Source organism: Acanthochromis polyacanthus, chromosome 15 (genome assembly GCF_021347895.1).
Source record: "Acanthochromis polyacanthus isolate Apoly-LR-REF ecotype Palm Island chromosome 15, KAUST_Apoly_ChrSc, whole genome shotgun sequence".
In the NCBI taxonomy this organism is placed as follows: domain Eukaryota; kingdom Metazoa; phylum Chordata; class Actinopteri; family Pomacentridae; genus Acanthochromis; species Acanthochromis polyacanthus.
In genome coordinates, this window is record NC_067127.1 from 32,700,724 (window position 1) to 32,714,282 (window position 13,559).

Sequence of the window (13,559 nt, forward strand, 5' to 3'; positions counted from 1 at the left end):
TTACTGTTCTGTTCAAAGGTGAAGAGAGGCACTAATGTTGTGTAGGAATGTTGTTTTAAAGTGATTAAGCTTTGATCATACTTGTTGAAGACTGCTGACACTGCAGCAGATCCAAAGGCCAAAAAGACCCCTAATCTTGTCTTCTTGTTCTTTCAGAAAACCAAAAGGGACGTCAATAACTTCGACCAGGACTTTACCCGCGAGGAGCCCGTCCTGACGCCAGTGGAGGACAACATCATCAAGCAGATCAACCAAGATGAGTTCAAAGGATTCTCCTACTTTGGAGATGAGACTGCGGCCTAAATACAAACACACAAACATGCAATTCACCACACTGCAGCACACTTCCGAACACTTTCAGAGACACAGTATTTAAAGAAAACCTCCTGAACTGTGACTGCTCCAGGAATTATACTAGACCATTTGTGTTCCTCATTATGTGCTCTTGTTGTTTGTGCGTATTTCATCGAACTCAGCATGTAAGTGCAGGTCGGACGCTCTTCTAATGGACAAAACCAGACTTCTCGGAGGGAAGTTTTGAAGTACATACACAGTCAAAGTGTTTTTGTGAGTGTGAGAGAGAGAAATCTAAATGTGTGTACAAGCGTGCATGTATGTGTTGTCGTGTAGAATAGGAAGGTTCATTTCTTTACACACTGTGCTGTATCCTGTGTCTGTCTCTGTGTTTAACCAATGTTTTTCTGCCCTAAATGTGTATGTGAACAAAAAGGAAAAAAAAGATTGTATTTAAAGATTAAAACAAAAAAAATGGTCTTGAAAAGTAAGAGACAAGAAATCAAAAAAAAAATTTTGATGTTAGAATTTTAGTCTCAATCTTTGTCGGTGCTTTATTTTGAATTTAAGAGGCAAATTAAAAGAAGAAGCACCATAAGAGCGACACTTTGGCTTGAGTTTTGGTTTATCTCAGCAGTTCTCCTTCCTTATTTTAGCTTGTTAGAACATTGTTCATTGAGAACTGAATGACACCATTAGCTTGTTGCAAGCAGACCTAGCATAGCTCACCACTGAGACAGACGACAAGTCAGACAAAAAACAACAAAAACGAGACAAAATATTGCAAAAATGAGACACAAAACAACAAAAGAATTAGACAAACGACTCGAAACAAACAAAAAGAGACAGAAATTAAATGTAGTCTCAATCTTTGTTGGTGCTTTATTTTGAATTTAACTGGCAAATTAAAAGAAGAGGCATCATGAAAGTGATACTTTAGCTTTTTGAGTTTTGGTTTATCTCAGCAATTCTCGCTCCTTGTTTTAACTTGTTATAACATTGCTCATTGAGAACCGAATGGTACCATTAGCTTGTTGCTAGCAGACCTAGCATAGCTCGCCACTGAGACAAACAACAAAATTTGGACATAAAACAGCAAAAACAAGACAAAATATTACAAAAACGAGATGCAAAATTATAGAAATGAGACAAAAAATGAGACAAATGCCATGAAACAAAACAGAGAAAAAAAATAGACATTTTAGTGTCAGTCTTTGTCAGTGCTTTGCTTTGAATTTAAGAGTCAAGCTGGCAAAATAAAAGAAGAGGCATCGTGAAAGCGACACTTTGGCATTTTGAATTTTGGTTTATCTCAGGTATTCTCCCTCCTTATTTTAGCTTGTTAGAACATTCTTCATTGAGAACTGAATGGTACCATTAGTTTGTTGCTAACAGACGTAGCGTAGCTCGCCACTGAAGCAAACAACAAAAGTCAGACAAAAAACAACAAAAATAAGACAAAATACAACAAAAATGGGACACAAAATAAAAGAAATGAGACACAAAATGACAAAAAATGAGACAAACGACATGAAATGAAACAAAAAATTGAGAACCGAATGGTACCATTAGCTTGTCGCTAACAGACCTAGCGTAGCTCACCACTGGGAATTGTTTTAGCTGTTTTTCACATGTTGTGATACTTGAGAACTTCTCCAATGAAGCCAAATGTTGAGCTGAATTCTAAAATATTAAATGAGCCCTTTAAAAACATTTCCTTCAATTCAAGTGCTTGTTACTGAAACTCGTCGGACCCTCGTGGAGCAAAATCTAAGTCCTTGAGTATCTTCGCGACCACTTTATCCTTGAGCTGCCTTGTTGTGTGTACAGAAACTGTTGGACCTGTTGATGTACTGGACCTACGAACCGAACCCAGTGATTCCACAGGAGAATCGTGCACAGAGGAGTATGTGACTGAATGTGTTCAACTGAATGTATTTGCTCTGCTGTGTGTGTGTGTGTGTGTGTGTGTGTGTGTGTGTGTGTGTGTGTGTGTGTGTGTGTGTGTGTGTGTGTGTGTGTGTGTGTGTGTGTGTGTGTGTGTGTGTGTGTGTGTGTGTGTGTGTGTGTGTGTGTGTGTGTGTGTGTGTGTGTGTGTGTGTGTGTGTGCGTGTCATCATCTTGTTTTATTTTTTTTATTTAAAACATCGTTGTTGAGTTGTTTTTACTGAATCTTGTTGAAAATCTTAAGATTTGACAGATTTCAGCGAGACTCGGCCGGTCAGAGACGCTGACCGTTGTACTTAACACCTTCTTCTTCCTCCTCCTGTGCCGCCTGAACATGGAGGTAAAATAAGCTTCAGATTAGCAAACTGAGCTCGAATTAAAACTTCTGAGGTGTTGCAGGTCAGCTTTGTGACTTTATATTGAACTGAAAACATACATCTTCAAGAAAACCCCATGTGCAATACTCTGAAAGCGTTTTTACTTTAGTTGTTTAGATCTTTTGGTTCTTTTTTTATCGATTTCCTTCTCAATCACACTTTTACTCGGACACACATTCAAAAAGAACTCCTCTGAGTTTTACTTTAGGGCACATTTTGGTCAGTTAACATCAGCCTCTGTTACATTCATATGTAATTATCATGCACTAATGTGCAGTTTTTGGAAAATATAATATCCAATACACTTACAAATAGAAGAACCTTAAAGGAACCTTTTGGGGTTCCTCACCGTTGCTACTGTGGAGGAACACTTTGAGTTAGAAATGGTTTCTTGAGGAACTCCACAGCGGCATTGCTCAACGAACCACTTTTTGGTTTCTGTTTTGACATCATCTTCTTACTATATTGTCATTTTTTATTATTTATTTTTTGTCCCCAAACATTTATTTATTTATTTAGAAAGTTGGGGACCTCATCACTATCGTTGTGAATCATTTGCACACAAATCTGTCTGCAGAAAGTCTGAAAAGATCCTAATTTGGCCTAATATTCTATTACATTAAAAGCATGTTTTCAGTATTATATGGTACTGATTACAGCAGGTTTGACTAATCTGGTTTACAGGAACAAATTGTAGTTATTAGTAATCCAGGAGACTGATAAAGGATTTATATGTGCAGTAAAATGAAAATCTTGGTGTCAAAGTTTAGAAAAACACAAACTTTGTTCTGATGTTTAAGTTTTACATATGTTTGAAAGTAACCTTTTAACATTTATCTTTCAGTGTTAACTATTAATCATAAGGAGAGAGGCAGAAGCGTTAGAGCCAAAGTAGCATGTTTTTAAATTGATTTATTTTATCAGGAATCAGCTAAAATAAATAAATGGAAAAATGCTGACTGTTGCATCTGATATTCAGCCAACGCCTGCATTATAGGCATGAATAATTACAAAGAAATTAGAGTGGAGTGTGTTGGGTTGGTACGCTTTCACTCAGTTCCAGTAAATTACCACAAACTACAAAGAGATGAATTTTGTCTGATTAACAACCATGTTCTTGGTTTTATTGGAGCTTTTTCTCACTTTAATTGGCATCAAATGTCCCAAGGCGATTATCAGTTTACTATTAAGTTGCTCACCAATAAAACAAAGTGTTCCCCAAAAAGACAAAGCTGAGTTCCTCGACTACTAGTTGGAGCAAATCTGAACTATTCTGAGACTTTTTTTCCAGCCTAATTCATGCAAACTTCACAATAAATTGGAGAAATTGTGCAATGAAAAACTGATCCAGATTGTGTTGAGGTTTGTTGATGTTCAAATTGAGAACCATTTGAGCATCAACAGTTTTCTCAGTTGACCATGACGCCCATTTCTTCACGTCTTAACCAGGTAGTTTTACCTGCCTGACCCGAAACAAACACACTGTGGAGATACTAGCAAAACAAAATGAGGTGTCTTTCTGAATATTTCATCATTTGTACAGCAGAATTCCCTCCAGCTAGTGCTAATAGTTGCATATGAATGTAATCTGAGAGCTGTGGTTGAGTTATAGAACAGATGATAGTACAACAGGCTGTGCTGTACATGTAGCAGTAAAAGCATGTTGTAGCAGCAATACTGGGAGCAGATTTAACGTCATGTTTATGTACATCTTTCTTCTTAATGTGTCTCCTGTTGCGCCTTAGTTCAGCCTGTAATTTAAAAACTGTTCGTCCCGCTACGACCCAACAGGGACGCCGCTTCCCATAAGTCCTTTACGCAAAACTTCCAACAAAAACATCCTCGGCGTAAGAGGCTCCTTTTCAGAGCACTGACCGATGGAGATAAATTGATTTGAGATGATGGAAACAGTATTATGCTACTTATAGTGTCAAACCTTCACCTTCCTCTTGGTCATATGCAGAATCTAACTGTATGTTTAAGTGTTTTTATGGATTTATTTTGCAGTCCCTGTACTTGTGAAGCTTCGTCTGTACAGTTTTGTCACCTGACCTGTGGTTTAGTTCATTTATGAAACCTCTCCCTGCCCCTCTGTGTGTCTTTATGTTGGTATTTTTTTTTTTATTTGTTTTGCGCTACGTGCCAAATGTACTGTATTTTTAAAAGGATGTGAAGGTGTATTTTAATTTTCAAAATGAATTAAATATCATGATGTCAAAGAGAAACTCATGTTTGTTTGGTCTGTTCTTTCTAATTGTGTAAAAGATTAAAAAAAACTCTCCATGTTTGGCTTAAAAAATGCACAAAATTCCACCAGAATTGTCTTTAAAGCACTGTTTTACACTCAAACTTTTTATTCAATCACCACATTGCCTTCCAGTGTGGAAAAATAGCAGCAGTTGTTTGTTGATCACAAATATTTGAGATGTTGGCACTGGAAGACGGCGTTAAATGCCAGAAGCTGTTATCTGTCTCCTAGTTTCTGAAAAATGTGGCGAGACCTGCTCTGAAAATGACGGTTGATGAGACGCTGAACGCTCTGAGGCTTCCCTGAGATAATCAACTCCAACTATGACGCAGGTTGTGCAGCTTTAGATTTAGAGTTTTGTTTGTACCCTTTATGTAATCTGACAGTCATGTTTTAACCACTGACACACGTCAATCTACAGCTTATTTAGGAATCCAGTTTATGGACTCAAATGCTACCAGCTACAAGCACAAAAAGTGCAAATAGTGAACTTTCACGGACTTAAACGGGGGAGGAAAAAGCATTTAAATGCAAATGAAACCACAGTAAGGGGTTCAATAAAGCAGACATTAACTTTTCTATGAGATTACGTGAGTAGTGAAACTTTTTTGTGTGGAAGATGTGGTTTCTGAGCGTGCAAAAAGCACAGAAATCACTTTGATTCTGCAGACAGGATGCTAAACAGACAACAGCCAAGAGATGCACAAATAAGCAATTTAGCAACACAATAGAAATGACCAAAAATATGACTGGGAATAACATTTACCTGCAGTTTTCAGTGGGTCAGATTAAGAGAATGTGCATTTTTCCACAGTAAAGCATCACTTTTTAGGGCAGAATCCAACTTCCTGACCTGATAGAATGTGCTGTTTTGGATTTTGAGTTTTGTTTGTATCCTTTATGTATTCTGACAGTTATGTTCTAACACTGACACACATCAGTATGCATCTTATTTATGAGTCTATGGGCTTAAATTCTACCATCTAAAATATGAAAAGTGCAAATAGTGAACTTGCACATAGGAAAAAAAAAATCTAAATAAAACCACAGTAAGGGTTTCAATAAAGCAGACTTATTACATTTTTAATGTGGATAGTGAAACTTTTTTGTGCGGAAGACGTTTCTCAGCGTACAGAAAAGCACAGAAATCACTTTGATTCTGCAGACAGGATGCTGAACAGACAATTTAACAGCCAAAAGGTGCACAAATAAGCAGCTTAGCAACACGTAGATGATAAAAATGATCAAAAACAAACAACAAAACATGATGGGTAACAACCTCTACATGCAGTTTTCAGCAGGTCAGTTAAAGAAAATGTGCTTTTTTTCCCCCAAAGTAAAACATCACTTCCTGACCTGACAGGATGTGCAGAGTGAACTTGTACTGACTTAAACAGGAAAATCTTCCAGATAAGAAACTTAATTCACATTTTAGGATGTGATGCAAATCAATAAACTGTCACAAGCTCTAGAACTGAGACTACAAGCAGCAGACAAGAGCAAATTGTCATTATTGCATTAAATTATCATTAAATTACAACAAATTACTAGTTAGTGTGCTTACTGAGTCAATTAAGACTGCAGCTGACAGCAGATGAGCGATAAAACAGAAAACATGTGATTCTGCTGCCAGTGTCCGAACCTTCATCACGATTAACAGTGTTTTCATTATTATGGTAAAAAAATCTGATCCTTATCTAAAAGACACGAGCTTCCTGCTTCTATGTCCTTCAAACTGCAAAGAAAGGAAGAGACAGTTTTCATTTATCTGCTGATATGTTGGTTTAGATCCACTGAATGCTCTGCAGGACATCCCATCAACTCAGGCGTGGTCTCAAAATAAAATGCTGCAAATACTGGAATTTGTCAGTAAAACCTATTTAATTATAATCATTTATGGACAAATGATTGGGATGATTGTTTCCTCTGCATTCTTTGTATATTGTCCATGTTTAAGGTGGTTAAATAGAAGATCATCATTATGAGACTCTTGTACTGTAGAGGTGAAAGTAAAAGTACCACTACAGTAATGTTAAGTACTCCATTGCAAGTAAAAGTACAAAGCAGCTAAATGTAGTTGATTTGGACCCTCTGATATATTATTATCTTTGACATCATTAGATTATTATTCTGGAAGAGTGTGTCAGCAGCATGCTACTGTTCCAAGGTCTGAAAAAAGCTCAGTTTTGATCCTTAAAAAAATCTATTAGTTTTCTGTTTTCCTTCTAATTTTACAGGAATTTAAAACAGTATCTGGTGAACCTGTTAACTCACAGAAACCTGAAATGTCGGTTCTCATAACACACAAAAATTAGACAAAAAAGTTATAAAGCAACAAAAAAATGGAAAAACAACAAAAACGCAACAAAAAATGACAAGAGAGAAACAAAACGACAAAAAGTAGACAAAAAACACAAGTGAGACAAAAAGAAAACACAAAATGACAAAAACCAGAAACAAAACAACAAATACTTGAAACAAATGACAAAATTCAGGCAAAAAACAACAAAAACAAGACAAAAAATCACAAAAATGAGACACAAAATGACAAAAGAACAATGAACAATACAGTATTTTACTTTATATTCAAACAACTTTTATTATAAATTTATAGTTTTACAAAATTTCCAGTTCACAGTGAATGTCTTCTCTGTCATTTTTACACTTTGCAAAGTGTCCCGGATTGAACCCTCTGGCGGTCGGTTTTGGCCCGCGGCCCTCATGTTTGACACCCCTGTCCTATGTAAAGAATGTACAAATGTGAAAATGTTTAATTGCTTATAGTGAGCAAGAGTGTACACAAAAGTGTGCAAATACACATCCGTGTATTGCAGTACATCACATGTCTGTGTATTTCGGGTGTGTTGGCTGGAGGAGGCCTGCACACCTGTTGCAGTTCAGGTACCAACAGGTAGGAAACCACCGGAGCTGGAGGGGGGCGTGGCGGCTCTGGGAGGGGGGCGTCACCCGCCTGCGGCTGCAGCCAATCGGGTGTCCGGTCGGCGGAGCGCCGGCGGCGGCTGCAGCTCCAGGTCAGACACCCGAGCGGAGTTTCTCACAGCAGCCAGCGAGGAAAAGTTGCGAGGCGCGGGTCTGCGTTCTCCTCCAGCCCGTGTGGAGCTTCTCTCGCTGCGGCAGAGCGGCTGTACGATCCTCGGCAGTGTTCTGAGACTGTACGGCCCCCGACCCGCCGACTCCAGCCCCGGATCTTCAAACCAGGTTCTGGACCGGGACCGGGACGCCTCCAGACCCGTCTCAAACTTTAACTTTCGACTCTGAAGTTGGACTTTTTGGGGGATTTTATTCTATACAGCTGCCGTGCACAAGACAGAGCATGACGGCAGATAAGGAGAAGAAGAGGTAAGAGTTTAGATAATTTTATTCTTCCTATGTGGTTCCTCTTATTTTTAATCCGGTTTATTCTCTGGCTCCTGTCGGACCTGTTGCTGCAGCGCTGCATGTGACTTGGCCTGGATCTCTGCTTCCATAGTGCCTTGTTGTTTGGTCCCTTCACAGCTTTCTGACCGTTTGAATGTGTTTTTAATGGACTGTTGCTGTGATTTAATCATCTCACTCGGTCTGTTTTCAGAGGAGATTCTATTTGCTGCAGGTTTGCACTGAAAAAAAAAACACATTTAACTCCAATTTTGAACATCTTCAAATCAAGATTCACTCATTGCAGGACGGTTGGAAGCTGTATTCCTAAAAAAAAATTATACATTTCAAAAAGATGCCTGCAATTAGAAGCACATTTTAATCCTTAAAAGCATTTAAATGCAACTGCATAGGAAGTTTTCTGTGTGAATATGTGAGTAGTGAAACTTTCTTTGTGGAAGTTGTGGTTTCTCAGCATGAAACCTGTACAAAAAAAGCACAGAAACTGTTTTGATTCTGCAGACAGGATGCTGAACAGACAATTGAACAGCCAAGACATGCACAAATGAGCACTATAGCAATATGTAGATGACAAAAAATGATCAAAGTATGAAGAGGGATAAACTCCACATACAGTTTTCAGCAAGTCAGATTTTTAAAAAGTGCATTTTTTTGTCACTTTTTAGGCCAGAGTCCAACTTCCTGACCTCTCACCCTGTTGTCTATATGGGACAGTGTCTTTCAATCACTTGACATTATCAGAAACCACAGATATCAGGCTGCCTGCTCAGGAAATTTCCAGATCTGCAGGTATCTTTCCAGCAGAGGCGATTAGAGGACCAGGTGGAGCTCGGCCAGAAACCGCTTCTGTCGACTTAATTGGCAACATTCGTGGTTCTTTTGTGAGTCGATGCAACAGATAAGGTTGTTGTGTTTTAACTGGGTTGTCAAACACGAGTCCACACATGTAGGCAAATGTAAAAATCCCCTCAGCTGAGGCCTTCGTCCTGCAGATGTCTCACCTCCGGTAAACTCACCTCATTTGCATTTTGGCCAAATTTGAGCACTTTTATTTGGAAGAGCCTCTTTTGTTTTTGCTGTTTTCTGTTAATGCTACCTTGTTGTTGTTTTTTTTAGTTGCGTAATCATGCTTTACTGGTTTCAGCTTGTTCCAGTTTGAGCAGCTTAATCACACCTGTCAAAGGGAAACATCTCAGTCCATTTAGTCGCTGCTTCAATAAGGCGGAAAGATGGTTTATGTGAGGCACGTCAGCTCAAAAAATGGGAGAAAAATCATCTCTAATTTGACACAACTTGGAGCAGAAATGGGATTTCAGTCAGTGTCTGTGCCGCTCTCTGCCTATTTGTGCACAAACAAACACTGGAGCGTCTGTTGAGGCGGAAAAAGCAAGGAAAAGAGGCTAAAACCCTCATCAGATGAGCGTTTTCCTCCCACTCGACCCATCGGCCATTTTAGGGAAGCGGACCTCGGTCAGTGCAGATGAAAAGCGTCTGTGTTCGAGAGTCCAGTTTTTTTTGTTGTGTGTGTTTGTCTTTGTGTCACACAGTAGCACTTTGTCGCCGCTGCTGCTGCCTGGAAGTCATAATTGCTCTGATAAGTTGTGTGATTCATGACAGCTGCCTGGCAAACGTACGCTGCCCGAGTGTGTGATTGCTTTTATTAATATCACTCCTGTTGATGCGACGGCATGAGCTCGCTGGAACGTCTCTTATCATCACCGTTCACTCAGTGTCACGGTGATAAAAAGACAACTCTGGGTTTATTTTTCTTAACAGACAGAGAGCAAAGACAAATGTGGAAGAAATAATACACAATATAACATCAGAAGTCCTGGAAAGAACATCTTTTTTTTTAGTTTTAAAGGATTTTCTGTCAACTAGAGTGTACCGAGTCTCATATTTTCTATGTAAAAAGACTCTGTAGTGCAAGAAAAAGCTGCTTTCATGTCATCTTTTACAATTTAAGTCACAGCTAATGGTTATTTTTATTATTGATTTTAATTAATTGGTCAATAAAATGTCAGAAAACTGTGCAACAAGTTTGTTTTTATCAAGAAAATGAGCAAAACCAGAACAAATTTTGGCCTTTTTGCTTAACAAGCGACTCAATTGATTTATTCATCAATGATATCAAATTGATTATTAGAGTTGTTGCATTATTAAAGTATGATGATTATCTAATTAGTTAATGATTTCAGCTCTACTTTGTAGTTATTAATTATTGCTACTAAGGTTCTCCATATTTTTACAACGTTAACTTGCATGTAAAGTTGTTGTTGACCCAAATTTTGCATCTCAATAGGCCCATTCTTTAACCTATCACAATTTTTCAAGATTATTTTGTCAAATTATTTGCTTTATATGACTAAGAAATGTTCAATTTAGTACCACAGAAGAAGAATAAAACAGTACAAATGTATATTAGAGTAGCGTGGGTCAGTGAATTTTTGGTATTTTTGCTTCAAAAATGATAAATTCCAGATTTAAAATTATTTCAGCACAAAAACTTAACAGAAGATATATTAGATGTAATAAAATAATCAAAATTGACAAATCTGTAAAATAAAATAGTTACATGTAGCAAATTAGAACAATCAAATCACAACCTTTTCAATATCAAAGCATGAAATGAGCTCAAAAGACAAAGAAAATAAAAACTCAGGTAACTGTGATCTTTTCTGAGCCTCGACGAGATGATTTTAGTTGCCGATTCAGTAAGAAACACCTAAAAGGAACGTTTCTGGAATCTCAAACTGTCCTCCTGGATTTCTGCTGATGTTTTGAAACTGCGATCATGAGTTATCACTTGGAAATCAATTTTTGGGAGCATTTTTCTGCTTAAATCGGGATTTTCAATGCTCAGTATCACATGTCAGGATTTTTTAGTTGCTTAATTGGCGTTTTATTTATTGATGTGAGATTATTGGCTGACGGTTTAAAGATCTCAGCTTGTGCTTTGTTGCAGACTAGATAAAGCTGATGAGACCTGATCAATCATATCTGAGGTTTCCTTTGCTGACAGACATTTTTTGACCAGTCTAATCCCAATAAACAACTGTTTGCTTTGGCCCAGAAGCCTTTAACCACAAGATAACATAGTTAACACATCAGCAATGTTTGCCACGTTACTGTCCTGATGTTAGAAAGCGTTATTTTTACCTGCCGGCTGACTCGACGCCAGAAATAAATCATCGGCTGCCGAGGAACCCCTCTCGTGCCTTTCAACATGTGATTCCACTGGAAACAATGTGCAAAGGTCGGAGTCCGGGGCAGCTGCCAGACAGATATACGTTACATGACTGAGGACAGATTGAGCCGTAAGAGTGGATCTCCTGTCTGGTGGAGGAGAACTCACCGTTATCATAGTTAGAGGGATGAAACCGAGTCATCTGGGTCTAAAAATGTAACATAACATGAAGTAAAACAGTTGTACAGTGTCACATAGGTGTCATTTAGGTAAATAGTAGAGGTTTATTCATCCTAAAATGTTTTAAGTTTGCAAACAGATGTTCTATCAACATCTTTAAGAGTCAGGCGATGTTTCATCAGTGCTCCTTATTTATGGTGGTTAAAAGTGAGACATTGCTCGATACTGTAAAGTGTATGCAGAGGAGCCAAGAAATGTTTTCCATTTCAAAAACATCTTAAATCAGTGTCCACCATCCTGCATTCTCAATAGCTTTTGACCACGTCCAAGATGCCACCTTGCAGCCAAAAAATTTGTCTGTTTCAGTCGGAAAACCCAGATGTTCGATCAACTTACAAAAATGTTTTTTAATTAAGTTTGTCAGTAAAATTACTGCCATTGGTTAAAGTTAGATACATGATGATTGTTGCAGCTTCATTTCATGGAGAGTCAACTTGAAGTTTTCAAGTTTTTCAACTTAAATACTTGTTTTAGCCAAATATAAAACACGGTTTTGTCCTGTTTGAAGAAAACTGGTTGAGCTGCAGCAGAAAAATTGCAGAAGTAGAAATAAACCAAATTTTTGCACTTTCGCACAAATTCAAATACGAGTTGGAAGGACAGAACTTCACTTCACGATGCCGAAATCCACTAAAAACAACACCAAAGTGAGATTTCTTTCTAATGCCGCTTTACTTCAGCGAAAACTCAGATACATGTTTTACATTATAGTGCTACAGGTAATGGTTAATTAATAGATTAGCAAAGTTCAGCAACATAAAGTATCAGAAAATTATATAATACAGTGTGTCCTCAAACGCATGAATATTCAGTTTATTGTCATAAAAGTAGGAGTAATTCCAGAAAATGTGAGAACTTAGATTTTCTTTTCTTTAAAAAAATACTTAAACTGATTAGATAAATATAAAAAATGATCAATTGTTTGGTGTACAAAATGTCAGAAAGTAATAAAAAATGGTAATCAGTGTTTCCCAAGGCCCAAAATGATGACCTCAAACATATGAATATTCAGTTTACTGACATAAAGCAGTAAAGAAACCAGAAAATATTCTAGCTGAGACTCCTTTTCCTTTAAACACAGAAACTGAATACCTAATTGAAGAAATAGTTGTAATAATGGTAAATTATTTAATCATTAAGTGATTTCAGCCCCTCTTTCTAAGAAGACGCAGCTTGAACTGGAATTTTCTGCTTTCTGTCAAATGAGTTAAGCCTGTTGAGTTGTGGCAAGTTGTCTGAATGATGTTTTTAGGTTTCAGTGCAATGAACTGTGTTGTTTCCATGTTCATATTCTCCTTTTATTGCTCTAAAACATGAAACTTGTGGTTGAACTTTTGTCAGAAATGGCATGTTTGTGGTGCAGGAAAAGTTTACAGCATTGATGTCTAGCTTAGATTATTGTCTAAACGCGTATTATCCTCATTTTGTTTGGAGGTTTTTTTCTGTTGCATTACTGTTCTGTGAGTAGAGGGGAGGTAGAGGGAGGAGGACGAGCTGCCAGAAAACAAGACAGAGGGAGGACAGAGAGCTGTTTGACAAGACAGAGCGGTAGTCGGGCGGTCGTGGAGGCGATGCAGGCAAACGTAAATCAACGAGGAATTTAAAGTCAGACTAGTGAAGCGCGATAGAAGCAGTGAGGTCTGCAGCGAGCCGAGGCCCGGTTGGCACAGTGCTGCCGGGCCTCTTTTGTGTGCTAACCCCACCAGTCGGGCCTCCCAACGCTACCCAAACATCACACCAGTCAGAGAGCGAAGCCAAAGGGCCTCAAAGTGGAGCCCTGAGTGGATTTACTGCCTCATTTAGACACCACATAGAGTTATTTGGTGTTTTTTGAGCTTAATGATCCACATTGTCCTCACAAATCCTTAAA

At 38.1% G+C, this 13,559-nt stretch overlaps 2 protein-coding genes across 2 annotated transcripts in view; both read left to right on the forward strand.

Annotated features, from left to right (window-relative positions):
- LOC110957547 (protein kinase C epsilon type-like) overlaps nucleotides 1-4,843 on the forward strand; it is a 128,992-nt gene extending 124,149 nt beyond the window's left edge. The window contains exon 15 of the mRNA XM_022203605.2: nucleotides 157-4,843. Coding sequence (XP_022059297.1) covers nucleotides 157-303 — 147 coding nt within the window. The 3' untranslated portion in view covers nucleotides 304-4,843. The remainder of the gene's footprint in view (nucleotides 1-156) is intronic.
- A 3,041-nt stretch (nucleotides 4,844-7,884) lies between these two features.
- The window catches only part of epas1b (endothelial PAS domain protein 1b), an 87,915-nt gene continuing 82,240 nt past the window's right edge, over nucleotides 7,885-13,559 (forward strand). The window contains exon 1 of the mRNA XM_022203604.2: nucleotides 7,885-8,226. Coding sequence (XP_022059296.2) covers nucleotides 8,201-8,226 — 26 coding nt within the window. The 5' untranslated portion in view covers nucleotides 7,885-8,200. The remainder of the gene's footprint in view (nucleotides 8,227-13,559) is intronic.